This window comes from Ruditapes philippinarum, unplaced genomic scaffold, assembly GCF_026571515.1.
Source record: "Ruditapes philippinarum isolate M1 unplaced genomic scaffold, ASM2657151v2 ctg3090_1_1_1_1, whole genome shotgun sequence".
Taxonomy (NCBI): Eukaryota; Metazoa; Mollusca; class Bivalvia; order Venerida; family Veneridae; genus Ruditapes; species Ruditapes philippinarum.
In genome coordinates, this window is record NW_026861496.1 from 6169 (window position 1) to 25883 (window position 19715).

The window sequence follows — 19715 nt, forward strand, 5'->3', positions numbered from 1 at the left end:
CGTGTTGGAAATTTTTGAAAAAATGGCAGTTTCCATGGAAACCGCATATCTCAAAACTGTCAAAATAGTCAAACTGTGTTATAAAAATGTATAAGACAGCTTATTACACGCACAATAAGCATAGTTTTACACAAAACTTGCATAATCTAAGGGTTCTGTATAAAACAAACGATAATCTGAACATATTTCTTTATAAAATGAGTTTTTCATGCCTATTAACTGAACAAAAAAATGAGAAAAATGAACATAAATTCTGTAAATAATTAAAACTATCAAAATATTTCTTTCATAGAATTTTCTACATTTTTGATATATCAAGAAACATTTTATGGTGGCTTCAAAAATAGAAATAAAAAAATATGTTGACGTGTTTGTTTTGTTTTATTTCTTTTTGTAAACGGGCAGTTTCCATGGTTACCGCATATGCCAATTGTCAAAATTACCACGCTTTCTTTAGAAATATCAGTGCTATACTAAATATATTGTGATATAAACAACAAAAACATGTTGTTATATAAAGTTCTATTTCTTTTGATGTTGTATGAAGTAAATGATACTGAATATGTTTTAAAACAAGTTATATAAGGCCATATTATTTCTTTACTTGACTAACATACCCGAACAGTAAGCAAGTATTCAGAAATTTACAAAGAAAATAATAAAAATTTGAACTTTTCTTAGATATTATTTTTGTTATTTCTTTCTACATTTTTAAAATATATCATTTTAAACTTTTTTGAACACTTCTCTGCCAGTGATCAAGTGACGACGCACTTTTGTCACTATACCACAAGTGGGTGGGGTAACGCGCGCAGAATGATCATCAATGCTAACGTACTAAAGCTAGGAGAAATCCTTTATCTGATGTTGTCTTAACGACCTCTTATTCTTTTGAACCGATCTTCTCCTGGACATTTATAAATATTTATTCTGTATTATTTACTCATTATTTGCTTATAGCCGAAATTTAAATAGTTATCCGAGTACTATTCAACTTGACCTTCTTTTTGAAGAGTAATTATCCGTGATTATCTTTCTTGGAAGCGCATAATGATGCGCACAAAAAACTACCGAAAACGTCTTTAATATGTTTTCTTTTCTATATTTACAAATTGCCACCTGGCTGTATTTGCTTTAATTTGCTCCTTGAAAATATTTGCTCTTTTTTTCCATAAGAATTTGCGCTATCTGGTGAGATATAAATAGTTTCAACATTGCTTTGTTTCTTTGCTTAATTTTGGCCCAGTTCTGGTTGTAGTTTATCTATGAATGTTTTAATAAATGTTTAAAAGTTTGGTTCATTTGTAATTTTACTCTTATTTAATTAAATATATAAAACATGCACCACTAAGTTAAACATGGCTCTTTGGTCAGAATTAGATTTGAAGATTTGCTGCATTGTTTGATATTTTAAAGTATACTTGAAAATGTGTCAACTATATGGTTCTCAAATAAAAGAAACAAATAAACAACTTATAACGCAGTCGAAACTGAAATGGACAAAGGCAACAATTCTTTTGATGACATTTTATTACAATTTATTACAATTATTTCATTCCAGAGAATACAAAATTATAAACATGAAACATATTTGTTTTTTAAAACATAAGTGTCTTTTTATATGATCATGGACATTGTTTCACAAACAACATACAAACCAAAACAAGCGGACAAATATTTTTTTTGATAACATTATTAGCAAATACACACAAACATCATCACAGTATTACATGCAAGACCGATACCACATTCCATATCTAAATTATATAAATATTTTGTTAGTACAAGCAGCGAAAAAATACGCACTATTGCCAAAGGCCAATTTATACTGCATTCTATTGCATAAATTATGTCAGAAAAGGTCATAAGCATGACATGGTCAATACTCAAATTGCAGATTGCATTGATAGCATTCAAGTATTTCTATTTAAGCATTTTATCATTTGATGATACGAATGCCTTCGTGACCGAAATACTTCGGTAAAACTCTGTTAATTTACTACCATATCAGGGACGGAATAAATAATGTTCACTTTTATTATCGGGTAAAAATAATTACTTTATCAGGTAATTTTCTCTCTCAAAATATGTATTTTACTGAAAATATTATCAAAAGGTAGATGGGAAATCGGCAATAAAATATCATCATTAATGTGTGCATTTTGTATTTGTTTGTTACCTGATATATAATGCAAAAAAATGAAAGACTCAACATGTATTTTAAACAGAAACAAACAAAACATACATAAGAAGCAAACATAATAATAATGATAATAATAATTCAATATACTCTTCTAAAGAGCACAATTAAGAAAACGAAACAAAAACAAAAATAATAATGCGATTTCTCATGGTTTCAATTTGTGTTTGACATGAAATTGAATAAAAAAAAATTGGTCATACTATATGACTACAAAACTTAATATTTATTTCATACTGATAAAATTGAATTGAACGTTTAGATTTTTAGATTTGGATTTAAAATAATTCATTTCACTTTTTTGTTTCGAGTGACACATGTAGAGCAAAGAAACAATAGTCCAGCAATCAGGAACTCTGCACCAGCAATAACAAAGGTGATGTCATAATTCTTGGTGGTATCATATATCAAACCTGAAATAAAATAATTCTATTTATAAAATGTATTACGGTAATGTAAATGTTATATGTTGAATTTTAAATTGTAATTAAGGATGTAACAACATTTAAGTGAAATTTTATATATGTATATAATTATTCTTCTAAAACAATTTTCAAACATCCAAATTTATGTTAAATATGTACTGCAAATGTTTATTTGCATTATAAGTAATCATATAAACATACGCATTCAATTCTTATTGAAATATTTAGCTCAGACTTTATCGAAAATACATTTCTAATTACCTCCCTTTATTTACATGAAATGTAAATTAGGTTATATATTTACATATAATGCTTATTTTGGAACTTGAAAGATATCTGCACGGTAAAGAACCCTACCAAATATGTATAGTTCATGTTATATAATTTGAATGATCGGAAAACAATTCTGTATTCGAGAACGGTACCAGATCTATACAATTTGTCATCAACTGGTTTGAAATATGAGCTATGAACAAAATATTTACATGGGCATACTGAAAATGAATATCATTTACTGCTACAGTAGCCCATATATAATCATATCTGTTCATCATAAATTCCCTTGCATTTTGTAAATATCTCCTCTGTTACAAATGTTATAGGCTATGAAATAGTGAAAACCTTGCTATGTATATGTATCAATGTTTTCAAAGTTATGCATAAAAGATCCTTGGTAATATAAATGTTTTACGTGATAAAAATGTACAACTGTATAACTACGATAATGTATAACCTACATGTATTCATATTATATGTTGTATGAAATGTGTATGTGCCGTAGGCCTTTTGTACAATGAACGTTAAAACGTGGAAACTTGATATTATCAATGCAATGCATTCATATTCATACAAATGCCACATACAATCATTTTCACTAAGTCTTGCTAGTATTTAATATGTTGTTAGATGTTCAATATCTTGATATAAAGCTTTGAAATTAAACATTTAAACATAATGAATATACCTCCGATAGGCGATGAAATGGTTCCAGCAAGACCACAAGCAAACAGCCACATTCCAAATGATTGAGCGATCATTTCTGTTCCAAAAAGGTCAGCAAGAACAACTGGGCATAATGTTACGTATCCACCTTGCAAAATAATGATACTTTATTGAATATATTTTAGCGTTACACATATTGTCCGAACCACGTCCTTAGCTTTAGTGTCATTAATGTTAATGAGTAGCTGATTAAAAGTATAAGTGTAACTCACAGAATTGTTTTCGTTAAATAAACAGTGTATTAAACAATCAAGATACGAGATTATGGAAGCTTCTTAAACACAGCATGTACGAGAAATTTTTAAAAAAATACCAGACAAAGTCGTTTCTAAACTTAAATTCTAACTGCAAGACATCTTACAATTGATACAAGATTATTAAAGTATGAGAAAATTTGCTTCTGTAACAAATAAAATATTTATTTTTCAAGGTATAAGAATGTAGTTGGTGAGTACTTAAACAAGGAGAAAAAATAAAAGTCTTTTGAAGGCACAGTCCGGCTTACAAATCAAAATGAAGTGTACTTGTTAGAAACCTGATAATCATTTGTGAGGATAGAAATATCAAACTCCTAAAACAAATTATCGCTGAACTTCCCGTCGAAAAAATGAATGCATTGTCCGAATTTAAAGAAATAAATGCTTAAATTTCTTTACCTATCATCATGCCGTAAAGACATGGGTATATCAGTTTTGTTCCAAATGTAGTCAGAAGAGGTGACAGCCCTGTTATGATCCCGGCTAGAAATATAACGATGTCTAACATTACCATCCGGTTGACGCAACTCCTGTCTGCTAACCATCCCAGTATAATACGGCTTATTGTATTGGTTATACCTGAAAAAAAACAACACCATTACGTCATTACTCTTGATCATATAGAAAAAGAAACATTGCCATTTAGCATGAGTCATTCATAAATATAATTATATAATTTTAATAAATGGATTTTATTCATTTTGAATTAGGCGCTTGTACATGGTGAATTGGCTAGATAAGGTACGCATGTACATGATAGTTGTATTGTTTAATTCACATTAGGTTAAATGTAATAATGTAATACATAAGACACAAGTCATTGCCTGTATCATTTGTAATATTATGATTTTCTGTATTTTTTATGTTTTGTTTTTGAATAATTATCTCCGGTATTGATATCACAATTATTGCAAATGTATGTAAAGCATGGCGTTTTATTTTATTAAACACAAACTGACACCGCTATCTGATGCCTTCGTTTGTGATGGTTTTTATGGTTTGATTTTATGTCGCACCGACACAGTTTAGGTCTTATGGCAACTTTCCAGTTTTACTGGTGAAGGAAGACCTCGTGCACCTTGCGTGCATTATTTCAGACATGAACGGGCACCTGAGTAGAACCATCGGCGTTCCATTGTGATGTCTAATCATAACTCTTAATGTACTTGAAGTCATTGTTTGAATGATTTGCCTACGTACCTATTGAGGAAATCAACCAGGAAGCTTCATGTTTCGTCATACCATTTTCTACAGCTTGATCTGGTAAAAGGTTGAATGGAATCGTAAAAGCAAGATGTACCGCAAAATTTGCGAGTAAAAATAATAAGAATCCTCCGTGTGTTAATAATTTGCTACTGAAAACACGAGCAAGAACTTTTTTCACACTGTTCCCCTTTTTATCAAAAAAAACTTTGTCTACTTGTGTTTCATAGCGAGATAGTTGTACATTTGTATCTAGTGTATCATTGATATTAAACACTTTCAATTCTGTATCTTCGGATCGCCGTCTCTTGTTATTTGATTGTTTTCCCTCAACAACAAATATCTCCGGTGTATCACAAAGCATCGGGTCGACAACTTTCATTTTCGGTAGTGGTGGTAAAAGCAGAAGTCCCAGTGCGGTGCCTTGTAGTGAAATTCCTGCGAACAATAAAACAGTTCCTCTCCACCCATAGTGATCAAGCATATATCTCGATAGGTGATTCATTACAAACATTCCAACACCTGTAATAACAAAACTGAAAACATTTAGTTTATGAAAATGATTGATTAGAAATAGGCTTGATTAATTATTAATTTTAGACTCAAACAATTGTATAGATATGTTCATAATAAAGGTAAATATTTCATGAAAGCTACATACTGTTAAACTTTGAGATTGCGCTTTACACATACATATTACATTACAAAAATATAAATAGATAAGATATTAACGCTACAATTACAAAACAAATATTTACTTTGCAGATTATATGATTGTTACTATATAGCAATAATTATTCTATAAAAATTGCTGAACAGTCTGCTTATTTGTTTGTGCATGTGTATGTAGTATTTGATGCAAGCATGGGCGCTTTCCCATTGACTGCGTTATATGTTTCCTCTCTCACTATTTGTCTTCTATTTTACATTTACTTCGATCTATTTTCTTATTAGATATATTTTATAACTCCAATGTCGTTATATATTTCACTCCTCAAATTAATGTTTTCTTATAAATTTTACCTGAACCGCATACGGCAATACCATTGGCAAGAGCCCGACGTTCCGTGAAGTGCTGAATGACGCAGACACCTGCTGGTAGGAACATGAATCCGAAACCAATGCCTTAAAAGATGTAAAAAAGTAACATTACTGTAACACATGGTATGTGCATTTTACATGCACGCTTTTAAAACAGAATCTTGATCATTCATTTGATATATGATTATATGTTTCTGAACATTATATTTCTTGTAGAATGGAATAAATTGTAACAATATCTATTGATATTGACACTAGAAAATAAGGTCAGTTGTACCTGATGTTTTCAAGTACACTACATCAAATTGCCCTTAAGTATATATAATACAAGTATAAATGCTAATAGACAAACATTTCATTGGAGTAAACATATTTTAACAAACTTGAAAGATATAGAAACCCGACTTTATGGGAACAGGAGTTTGACTTTATTTCTTAACCGGACAACCATAAAACCGGAATGCCCAAAGTAACACTTTATTTAGTTATTTTCTTTGTCCAATAGTTGTCGATAAATCAGCCAGTCTAATATCAACAATTACTGCATGTTTCTCCTAAGATTAATTTATTAAATTATTTTATCTTTCTCAAATGTTAATAGTTTTATGTCTATTACAAAAACATTGGTCAGGAAGTTTGTATATAAAATTATTTTAATATAATAAGTTAACGCTCTGGTTTTAATTCAATATTGTGTAACTATCTTTCATTACCTCCCAGTAGACCGTACGAGAAGTACAGATACAAGACGCTCGTGGCAAAGGAGCTGATGACGAAGCCAACGCTGCTGATAACAGCGCCACAGAACACGATGATACGACAACCATATATGTCAGACAAGGCTCCGGCTAATGGTCCTGTGAATAAAAAGGTAGGTTTTGTAAAATTTATCTAAACAAGTATCACATAACTAAGAGTGAAGTTAGTAAGATATGTCAAAATTTATAAATTCTAGATAGATAAGATACCTGAAATATCTATGATATTGATACTTGGGATCATTTACAAAACGAAACACACAAACAAATAAACAAACAAACAAACAAGTTCATTTTATTGTTAAGTCTAAGATGTAAACGACTTAATGAATGTAATGCCACGGAAAAGTTATGTATCCAAATAGTGTATTTTTAACATTTTCAATTTCATGAGTTAATCTTATTGTTCGTTTTTATTGTCATTTTCACGGAAATTCATTTGACATTCTGCTGTAAAAGGCATTTAGTGTAAAAATTTCAATATCTATTTAAAATCAAGAAATGGATTGCAAACTTATATATTTTCAAAATGATTTTTATAAATAGCTCTTTTAAAAATTTATTCAAAATTTTATTTTATCATTACAAATACATGACAGGTACATGTCAGGTATAGCAAATAATAATTCAACACATTTAAGATAATCGACACAGTTTCCCTTTATATGTCAGCCGTCGCTATCTTTGGACGGTATGACCACATATTATCATATAATGTATGCTCCTTATAAAAACTGGGTCACTAATTTTGCAATGTATGCATGTAACTGTCTGTACTTCATAATTTATCATGACCTAGTGCTGTTTGAATTATCTAACTTTTTATATTACACTATTTCTTAAGAGGGAATTGATTACAACAATTATAACCCCGTTGTAACCAAAATAAGATCGTCTTCGTTTTCGAGTTATACTGAGGAACTTTAATAAACTTTCAATTAAATATATATTTGAAAACATATCGGCTTACTTTCAAATTAGCAAATAATTTCTGTTCTTTGGCCAACATTATTTGGCGTTGGCTTAAATTTCTTAGGGATACCAAGATTATATGTTTTCTTCCCCCTTTTATAGTAAAAATAAAAAAAATACACTCAATTTAGATTGGAATGTTTACACAATCGTATCTTATATACATTTTAATTCTGTCCTGATGAAACATTATAGGGAGAAAAGAAAAGGAGAAAAAGAATACATACACTCAGATGTTTGAAAGTGATTCATATAGGCATAAAATAGATAATCGAGAAAAAGAAACATAACCTGTTTTTGATAAACAAAACAAAAATAAAACTGTGTCACAGACTGGCTTTGATTGAGTTTTCAATGATCCCATAGCATCTTTTAGATTAAGTTTAGTAATTAGTCATATTTGTCATCGTTTTTGTTTGACATAAATAATAATTATTTAGATTATGTTTCGATCATATCTCCTGACCTTAAACTTGGGACTATCTTTGTTTGTGCGATACTTAGTGGTCGGTTCAGTGTCCAAAATGTCGTTTGTTTGTTGATATCAAGTTTATCAATTCTGTCAACACAAATTTCTATCTTGCCAATACATTTGAATACGAACCGTGATTTGATGTAATATATAATACCATAACGCTTGTTTTCTTGTGTCTTTTTCCTCACAATTTTCATTCCTAGGAAAATATAATTATTAAAATTATTAGAATGCCATGGCTAAAAGTAATTATTTCATCTGAATATAGTAATATCTAAATTCGGAACACCTAATCTATTTTATGGCATTTGTTTCTTCTCAGCAGCCAGCGTGTACTAGCTGCTTAGTATTAGAACTTTTGGGCTTATATGGGTCATATGGGGGTTGCGTTCAGTGAACACCGCCTTTCCTTGTTGATCTTGTTTATCTTTTTTTTTGCCCCACATGTTCAGTTTTCAGATGTTATACTGTAACTTAATATTTAGGATTTTAGCAAATCAATGTTTCGACTTTGAGGGGCAAATGGGTATTTTTATTGCATATTATTTGCATTATAGTTTCTAATATAATTAATTATATAATTAATTAATTTGTTTACAAATGACAATGTATTTTATTTATTTGTGTCAATACATGCTGCTTTGTTATAAGTATATTTTAAATTGATGTGACCTTTATAATAAATAAATAAATCTATCATGCAACTTATCTTCACTTTAACGCAAAGTATGCCTCATAAATGAATAGCTATTTCATTCCTTAGGAAGGGCAAACATGAGTAATGTTACTGTAAAATAACGGCTGAATAGCATGAGTGTAGGTTATTATCTGAAGAAAGTAGTGCTAAATGGGAAATAACTTGTTATCAAAGTAGATAAATGTGACGAAATAGTATTTTTACATCCAGAAAAAAGTGCTATATCATGGTGCTAATTGTCAAAAGACAACGGAAGCTAAAGATAAATTAGGCCATTGGCTAGTGAGTTGTAATGTGACATCAGATTTGTAGAAATAAAAATGATAGCATACTGGGAAATGGTGGGCCTTGAAAGAAATTTCATCCTGATATATTCAATATTTGCCATCTTGCAATGTATGCTAAATTGGTCTAATATTGATGCAATGCAATGCATGTTTTTGTTTGTTTGTTTTAAGAAACACCATAATACATAGGAAACATTTAATACAACAGTGCATTCTAAATATGTTTTTATTTTATACAATGTATATCTTTATTTATGATATGCTGTCTACACATCTATATTTTATCACATTTAATGGAGTATAAAAAGAATAAAATAATACAATGCGTTAAATGTTCCATGATAAAAAACTTAATATATTTAAAAGACGAATACTTGTTGATCCATATATGACAAGTGGAAAAATTGTCAAATTGTGTCTCCTTTTAGCAATGACAATAAAGCAATTCAGTCAAACAAACTTATGAAGAAAATTTAATGCTTGGTTTTTAATGTATAACACGTTGCAACCGTCAGCACTTAAAAGCACACGTATACTAAATATGCAAATTGATAATCTGAAAAATATAATTAGCAGAGAAGTGGATCTCATAGATTACGTGTATATTATTTATTATCACATCATATACCAGTAACCAGATAAAAGTTTTCATCTAATATAATAATATGCAAAGCATTTACATAAGTTTGTGTTATGTATTTCATGCCATCTCTGTTCGGTTTGAGAACGTCATTGATATATTGTAATAGTTTAATCTTTTGTGTGTAGATTGTTATGATGTAGACTTCATGTAAATTTACCTTGCGTCAAAATAGCAGTATTATTATCAAGGTCAAATAAACTGAAAATTGTAGTGTTATAATATGTATTTTGTTTTTGTTATGTTTTGGGTTTTACGTCACATCGACACAGTATAGGTCATATCGCGACGTTCCAGCTTTACTGGTGGAGGAAGACCTCAGGTGCCCTTCCGTGCATTATTTCAGGCACGAACGGGCACCTGAGTAGAACCACCGACGTTCCGTAAGCTAGCTCGAATAATATGTATTTAAAATGACATATAAATGTGTGATGTCATATTAAAATATACTTGTATATTTTCTAGGGAACTAAAGCGAACTTTCGTGGTTTAAATCTAGTCTGAAAAATATTAAATTTATAGTGTTGTGAAGTACGCGGGGTAACGGGCTAGCAGTCTAGCAGGCTAACAGTGTGAACTGAGCAGATTAGCAGTCTAGCGGGCTAACAGTGTGAACTGGGCGGGCTAGTAGTCTAGCGGACTAACAGTGTGACCTTGGCGGGCTAGCAGTCTAGCGGTCTAGCATTGTGAAATGGGCGGGCTGGCGAGCCAGCCGCAAAACTTAAATACTTAATTGGATCAACATTAAAACCTCACTATAATGTTCCTAGCAGTGTGAAGTGGACGGCCTAACAGTGTACCGGGCTAGCAGTGTGATTTGAGCGGGCTGGTGGGCCAGCGGGCTAAACTTTAATACTTAATTGAATCCACATAAAAACATGATGAAACAATTCCTAGCATGTGTGAAGAGGGCGGGCTAACAGTGTAGCGGCTAGCGGTGTGAAAGGGCGGGTTGGCGGGTCAGCGGGCTAAACTTTAATACTGAATTGAATCCACATTAAAACCTCATGATACATTTCCTAGCAGTGTGAAGTGGGCGGGCTGACAGTGTAGCGGGATAGCAGTCTGAACTGGGTGGGCTGGCGGGCCAGCGGTCTTAACTCGACGACATACCGATACCGACAGATGTACGATCAGAGTTTCCTAACTATATGGGGATTTTACGTGGATTTGGCTGGGCTTGAACTCTAACTGCTATATACACTGCTAGGAAATGTATCATAAAGTGTTAATGTTTATTCAGTTAAGTATTAACGTTTATCCTGCTGGCCCGCTAGCCCGTCCAGTTCACAATGCTATCCCGCTACACTGTTAGCCTGCCCACTTCATACTGCTAGGAAATGTATCATACGTTTCCATGTTGAATTGTTCGTTTTCATGTTCATTTCATTTTCATGTTGAATCGGTTAAGTATAACATTTAAGCCAGCTGGTCCGCCATCCCGCTGGCCCGCAAGCCCGCCCAGTTCACAAAGCTAGCCCGGTACACTGTCAGCCCGCCCACTTCACTCTGCAAGGAAATGTATCATGAAGTTTTAATATGGATTCAATTAAGTATTAAAGTTTAGCCTGCTGGCCATCCAGCCCGCCCAGTTCACACTGCTATCCCGCTTCACTGTTAGCTCGCCCATTTCACACTGCTAGGAAATGTTTCATAACGTTTTCATGTTCATTCAATTAAGTGTTAAAGTTTAGCCCGCTGGCCTGCCAGTCCGCTCAGTTCACACTGCTAGCTCGCTACACTGGTAGCCCGCCCACGTCACACTGCTAGAAAATGTATCATGAGGTTTTATTGTTGATTCAATTAAGTATTAAAGTTATTCCCACTGGCCCGCCAGCCCACCCAGTTCACACTGCTAGCCCGCTTCAATGTTGGCCGCCCACTTAACACTGCTGGGTAAGTATCATAACGTTTTCATGTTTAATCAGTTAAGTTTTAAAGTTTAACCCGCTGGCCCGCCAGCCCGCTCAGTTCACACTGCTAGCCGGCTACACTGCCAGCGCGCCCATTTTACACTGCTAGAAAATGTATCATGAGGTTTTAATGTGGATTCAATTAAGTATTAAAGTTAAGCCCGCTGGCCTGCCAGCCTGCCCATTTCACACTGCTAACCCGCTACACTCTTAGCCCGCCCACTTCACACTGCTAGGAAATGTTTTATAACGTTTTCATGTTGATTCAATTAAGTATTAAAGTTTAGGCCGCTGGCCCGCCAGCCCGATCAGTTCACACTGCTAGCCCGCTACACTGTTAGCCCGTCCACTTCACACCGCAAGGAATTATCATAACGTTTTCATGGTCATTCAATTAAGTACATTTTGTATTAAAGTTCAGCTCGCGGGCCCGCCAGCCCGCTCAGTTCACACTGCTAGCACGCTAAACTGTTAGCCCGCACTCTTCACATTGCTAGGAAATATTTCATAACGTTTTCATGTTGATTCAATTAAGTATTTAAGTTATGCCCGCTGGCCTGCCAGCCCGCTCAGTTCACATTGCTATCCCGCTACACTGTTAGCCCACCCACTTCACACTGCTAGCAAATGTATCATGAGGTTTTAATGTTGATTCAATTAAGTATTAAAGTTCAGCCCGCGGGCCCGCCAGCCCGCCCAGTTCACACTGCTAGCCGGCTACATTGTATCCCGCCCACTTCACATTGTCAGGTAATGTATCATAACGTTTTCATGTTCAATCAGTTAAGTTTTAGCGTTAAGCCCGCTAGCCCGCCCAGTTCACACTGCTAGCCCGCTTCACTGTCAGCGCGCCCACTTCACACTGCTAGGGAATGAATCATGAGGTTTTAATGTGGATTCAAATAAGTATTAAAGTTGAGCCCGGTAACCCGCCAGCCCGCCCCATTTCACAATGCTATCCCGCTATACTGTTAGCCCGCCCACTTCACACTGCTAGGAAATGTTTCATAACGTTTTCATGTTGATTCAATTAAGTAATAAAGTAAATCCCGCTGGCCCGTCATCCCGCTCAGTTCACACTGCTAGCCCGCAACACTTAGCCCGCCCACTTCACACCTCAAGGAAATGTATCATAACGTTTTCGTGTTCATTAATTAAGTATTTAAGTTTAGCTCGCTGAACGGACAGCCCGCTTATTTCACACTGCTAGCCTGCTACACTGTTAGCCCGCCCACTTCACACTGCTAGGATATGTATCATAACGTTTTCATGTTGAATCAGTTAAAATTTAGAGTTTAGCCCGCTGGCCCGCCAGCCCGCACAATTCACACTGCTAGACTGCTACCCCACCCAGTTCACACTGTTAGACTGCTAGCCCGCACATCCGCTAGACTGCTAACCCACTCAGTTCACACTGTTTATCCGCTAGACTGCTAGCCCGTTACCCTGCGTAATTCACGGCCATGTTATGTAGTTTTTCTTTGGTGCCAGTTGAACACCAATATACTATAATCGAACATAACATATTTAGGAAATAGATATCAATTCTGAGTGCATTGTTGTAGAATAATGCACGGTTCGAGTTGTTCAAATGCGTAGTAATATAATCACGAAGGCCAATAGGCCTGAGTGATTAATTATAAAGCACTTGAACGAAAAAAGTGCATTATTATTCAACAATGCACAAAGAATTAATATCTATTTCCATTCTAACACGTCAAGAAAAATATAATTATTATTATAATGTTGGACTTTATGTTTGGTGGTTTAATTTGTTTTCGCCTCAGAGTTTCCAATAGAAACGTTCTTTAAAGGCTGTTACAGTGGTATGAAAAAAACTGTCGTTAAATCTTCCGTGTGTAGAAACATTTTGAGAATAATGCATTTTGAAAACGTTGATAAAACTCTGTTTGTTTATTTTATTTCACTCTATAATTTTTAAAGCGAAATAAAAATTCTTAAAAGTGAAGTAATTGTAAAACTTAACTCGTTTGCAACATTAAAGTAGCGTACTTGATTTGATTGTTTTGCACGTGCTGCTTGGCGCTACATTGTGACGTTACGTAAACAATACTTTAAACGTCTGTACAGCGTTAACGACTGAATAAAATATATTGGTGTTCGGATTCATTTACTTAGTTAGACCATTTTCTTTCATTCTAGATAGTTTTCACAACAAAATTCGACAAAAAATTGTTTTTATTTATCAGATTTTTCAAACAAAATGGCGCCCTCAATGTGAAAATACACAGGGAGATAGCAAGAACGGCGAGTGCATTGTTGTAGAATAATGCACGCTTCGGGTCTTCTTAGTTTATATAGAAGAAATTCCGATAGTGTTAAAATAAGAACTTTAAACGAGAAGAAGGTGATTATCAGAGAAAATAAATAAAATTAAATACAGTATACATGATTTATATGAAAACAAGTCATTGGTCAGACAAAGCGGTTTGGTAACATGGCACGTTTTCAAGTAAATAGGAATTTTAACGTTGGTCTTTTAAGCATATTTTTGACAATTATTTAGCAGTATTTTTAAGAAATTTAATGTTTGAAAGCGAATGATTCACTCAGGAACCGTTTCGTCTGTAATTCTGTGTCTTTTAAAAATGAAAAGGAAACTCAATACTTTAATTTATTTTTTTTTTAAATATATTTAACTTCTTGTATTAAATTTTAATTTAACGTGATGAAAACATCCAAGCCCAAAAGAAAAAAATGCGACAAAAGCACGATAAAATAAGATTAAGAAAAAAAACATATGTCACGTATTACGATAATTCTAAAGTAAAAACAAATTTGAAAAATCTCAACAGCGAAATGTTCTGACAGGTGAGAAGGCTATTATTGACTGATCTTTCACAAAATATTGACACAAAAGGCATATTAACCCGTTTTTGTGAAATTATAATAATTCCATAAATTCAAACCAGTTGAATTTATGAAATTATTTTGAATGACGAAAGCATAAAATTAATACTTTATTAACAAAGGTATGAAATGAAATAGGAAGGCATGTACTATCAATTTATGACACATATTTTGTATGTATAAACACCGATACCTATGAGGTACATTACTCCTGTCAGGATTGAACCGATAACAACAGTAGATGCCCTGTCCTGTTTGAATTGCACCAGCAACTCCACCAGCAATGTCCCGAACGAATACGCCAAGCCATCTATGATAAATCCAATGAAGAATGTACAAGCTACAACAATCCATCCATACCCACCATCAGTTTGATAAATATTCCCTTTAAGCGACTTCTTCCCCATCACACAGTTGTTAAAGTTATGTCTGTCTGTACAAACTATTAACCTATCTTTACAGTTATCTCCACAACCTTTCATATATGAGTTATCATGTGCAATATTCAATCTAATGGCTCTATAGATGTCCAAAATCTAGGTATACAGTTTAAACTTGTAATATAATATAAAAAACGTCTGTTAGGGTGTATATAATATTTAAAAAAAAGTGTATTATAATTTATAGATCTTTCTTGTGTCATAGTTTGGGGACCTTTCTATTGAAAATGTGTCAGAGTTTAATCGTATACATATACATGCACAGTGCGTTAACTGGAGTTCAGGTATTAGATACCCGCACTGCAGAACATGCTCATTGATTGGTTCATTTTGTCTGGGGTTTAAATAATGTGACGACGAGAAAGGGAAATCGATAGAAATATCATATTCAGAAGCTCGTTCATTGGGTCCTTTTTTCTGGTTTTTCATATTGTGACAACAGGGATCGTGTTTTTATTTTTGACTATGATACAAAAGAGAAAAAACATCAAAACACTCGGAAATCTGATTAATACTCGGGGGCTACGCACCCTCGTACAAATCAGATAGCCTCGTGTTTCGATACTCTTTCTATTACTTATTATTGAAATATAAGGATTATTGATTGGCACTTCCTGGTTTAACCAGTGGTAAATCAAACAAAAGTATATAATCATGTGACGAAAAAATAAATGAAATACGTTTCTTATTATTTCACTCTTTATTCATGTTTTACCATTCAAATTTCGTCATTTTTTGGGTTGTTTCCAAGTCTTTGAACGAGAACATAAATAAAGTGTTCCTTTCAAAATTTTATGATTATTTTTCCAATAATTTTCAGTTTTAAAAAAATATGATGATTTGCCTTATCACATTGCATAGCAAAAGAATTACGCACAAAACTTATTTCAATTCCATAACCATTCAGTTAGAATCAATATGGATGTTATTCTTTTTGTCATTGCTAGGATAAAAATTCAATGTAGACTTTTAGCGAACGTGCATCTCGTAGTTCATTCCTTAAACGAAACGCTCTCGTGCTTGTATTTACAAAGTTACAAATATATCACATCCTGAAAGTGAAATATGCCTATCTTAGGGTATATCATGAGTGAACAGGTGAAATAATATTAACATTTGATATAATTCCTTTCAAATGTATAAGTTACCTCGCATGATGATAAATAACTCATGTGACCCAAGGGAAATTTTATATTAAAAAATCTATTGGAATTTACCTGTAACGTTCAATTCATTAAACAGTGGAACAACCTTTTTAATATTTCAGGCATATTTATATTTTGTCCCAAACATTTTTCTCCATTAACTGTTGGTCAATCGCCATTATAACGTTCAATAGTTGGAAATATATATTCAATTTATCTCAACTTGACAATAGAAAATAAACATAATGTCACTTTAAGTGTGAAGTAAGCTATACACGTTACAAAATAAAATCGCAACTGTCCTAAAGAGTGAACTATAGTTTCTTATCGAATAAGCCTTTGTAAAAAGAAGTATTATTTTGAGTGGTGTTAGGCTTGTTATGTTTTCCGGTTTAGGTAGCACTCAACAGTTTATTTCAAGTTCCTGCCGTCAATGTCTTACAAGCAATACGTCTAATAATTCTGATAACAAACTACACAGCCTGGAAAAAGAAAACACATTTCTTATATAACATAAGATTGCAAATCTACAAAGAAATTTTCCTTTCTGCAACAGACAGGCTGTCAAAAAAGTTGCAATTCATTCCGTTGAAGCCCAAAATCTACAGTGACCCGAGACCCAAAACAACAAAACATTTCGTCTCTCTGCCAAAAAATACCTGCAAATAAACAGGCTAAAGGAACACCATCTCGGCTTTAGCAACTCCTTATACATGCAAAATATCACAAAGAAACTGGTGCTCAACCTTGTTGATTTTTTGCTACTTTTGCTAATTTTTAAAAAATTGTACCCTTCTGTAAAATGACTTGTTTTAGCGTGCATGCTGTTTAGAAGCAATGTTTAAAAAAAGTTTATAACTGCTTGGTAGGACTTTATAAATCCTACGTAGGGTTATTAATTCCTATGTAGGAGATAAAAAAAGTCTTATAGGAGTTTATAACTCCTATGTAGGACTTTTAAACTCCCACGTAGGACTTTTTAACTCCTTTACGTAGGCTTTTTAACTCCTAGATATTGCCGCATTTATAAAAAAAATTATTCAAAATTATATTGTAAGTCCTACGTAGGACTTTGTAACTACTACGTAGGAGATATAAACTCCTACGTAGCACTTAAAAACTCCTAATTATGTTCTTTATCTCCTACGTAGGAGTTATAAAGTCCTACGTAAGACTTACAAAGTCCTACGTAGGAGTTAAAAAGTCTTTCGTAGGAGTTTAAAATTCCTACGTAGGAGTTTAAAAGTCCTAATTAGGTTTTTTTATCTCCTACGTAGGAGTTTTTAAAGTCCTACGTAGGACTTATAAAGTCCTATGTAGGAGTTATAAACTCCTAATTAGGCTTTTTAAACTCCTACGTAGGATTTATAAAATCCTACGTAGGAGTTTTTTAGATCCTTCGTAGGACTTTAAAACTCCTAACTAGGTTTTTATATCTCCAACGTAGGAGTTTTAAAGTCCTACGTAGGAGTTATAAACTCCTAATTAAGATTTTTTATCTCCTACGTAGGAGTTTTAAAGTCCTACATAGGAGTTAAAAAGTCCTACGTAGGAGTTTTCTTTTTTTATATAGAACATGCTTAATTGGCACCAGGACGCTTCCGTAAATTAAGACATTAAGACGCGGTAGTGTAATAGTAGTCGGACAGTTAGGTCGGACAGTCGGATTGAAAAGGGGAAAAGGGTAATTCTGGTACCGAATAACAAACAGAGGAATCGAATTTCGTTGATATGCGGTTAAGAAAATCGACATTGAAGGCAAAGTTTACACGAATGAAGAATAGGTTAAAATATGAGCTAGATGATAGAAATGAGAACAAGTCTTTGTTGCAAGGCTACATTGACAAACCAGAAGGAGCTATGGATAATGTACATCAAGTTTTGAAAGAACTAGTGAATGAATATACAATTCAGGGTAGAACAAAAGAAATGTTCGACACTATGTCAGAGGTTGAACTTATAGATAAGAAATATAAGAAAGTAATGCAGGACTATCATAAGTTACAAGAAGAAAATAAAAGTTAAAATGGTTCTGAAAATAGTCATGTAGACGATAGTAAAAAGCAAGTTGACATTGATTTATCAAAGCAAATGAAACGAGTATCAATACAAATATTACGGGTTCTAAGAAGGAGTATGAATTTTGGAAAGCTGCATTTACAGCTTATATACAAGTGATGAATATAATTTTTTATAAATGCGGCAATATCTAAGAGGGGAAGCTTTGAAGTCTATAGTAGGACTTGGTCACAGTGTAATTGCTTATGAAAAAGCAAAAGAGAGACTTGAAAGGAAATTTGGAGGAAAACGAAAAACTGTGAACAAATTCTTAGATGAGATAGAAAAAAATCCACCTATAAGATATGAAAACGCTAAGAATATAGAACAAGTTGCAGATTTACTGGATGTAGCCATCGTCAACATTAAAGAAACAAATGCTGAAGATTTACAAAGTGGGTTCATTTATTCACAGTTGTTAAAAAAGCTCCAGGAATCAATGATTGCTAGATGGATATATGAAAAAGAGCTAACAGAATCGGTAGGGATATTAAATGAATGTATACTGAAGGAAGCAGAATTCCGAACAATAGCTATGGAAACAAAATTTGGTCATGACGGGAAGTTTGAAAAACCTAAGGATCAACGGTCGTTCTTCAGTAACATTAGATAGACACAGAGGGAGTGTAAGCTGTGTCACAAGTCACATGGAATATGGGATGGTAAAGCAATGAAGGTACATTCAGGGAAAGATAGATTGGAGAAAGCAAAATCTTTAAAAATTTGTTTTCATTGTCAAGGGGGAACAATAATTCAGGTAGAACATGCAAAAGAGTAAATAAAAAGTGCGGAATAAATGGTTGATTGAAAATTTATTACAGACTGTAGTACCAGCCAGATGTAAATCCTGACGCTGTAGTGTTCAGGCTTGGTGAAATTAAACAGAACACTTTGCAAAGTCAACATAATACAAAAGTTCAGACATTTACAAGTCAGGCATATACAAGTACATGTACACAAAATGTTTATGTAGCACTTCGTACAGGTTGTCCTGTTGTATGCCAAAATGGTCGAGAAATTCCACCCAATTTATGAATTATTTTGGACGATGGGAGTACTAAGGTCATAATTTAAACGAAGATGTTTCAAAAAAGAATAAGGAGTAAGTTCAGAGAACGAGACTGTAAAAAGTGAACACTTTGAATGGAAAATCTGTAAATCTTGATACAATGGGTGTGAACTTTCAGCTTAGCACTTTAAATAGACACTAAAATAAATTAACATGGAAGCCCATACAACACAAAAAGTAACAGGGAACTTGAGACCGGTAGACTGGGCAAAGTATTGCGATCAGTGGCCGCATTTAAAAGGATTTCACTTTCCATCAATAG

General features: G+C 33.3%; 1 protein-coding gene across 1 annotated transcript; it reads right to left on the reverse strand.

The window, feature by feature from the left end:
* Positions 1 to 2187: 2187 nt before the first annotated feature.
* On the reverse strand, positions 2188 to 15264 carry LOC132715848 (monocarboxylate transporter 13-like). The gene is made up of 7 exons (XM_060698928.1): positions 14935 to 15264; positions 6842 to 6985; positions 6111 to 6212; positions 5085 to 5609; positions 4284 to 4463; positions 3590 to 3715; positions 2188 to 2613 (listed from the first exon to the last, which is right to left on the reverse strand). The coding sequence occupies exons 1-7, from the start codon at positions 15221 to 15223 to the stop codon at positions 2489 to 2491; spliced, it is 1491 nt and encodes a 496-aa protein (XP_060554911.1). The 5' UTR covers positions 15224 to 15264; the 3' UTR covers positions 2188 to 2488.
* Positions 15265 to 19715: the final 4451 nt, after the last annotated feature.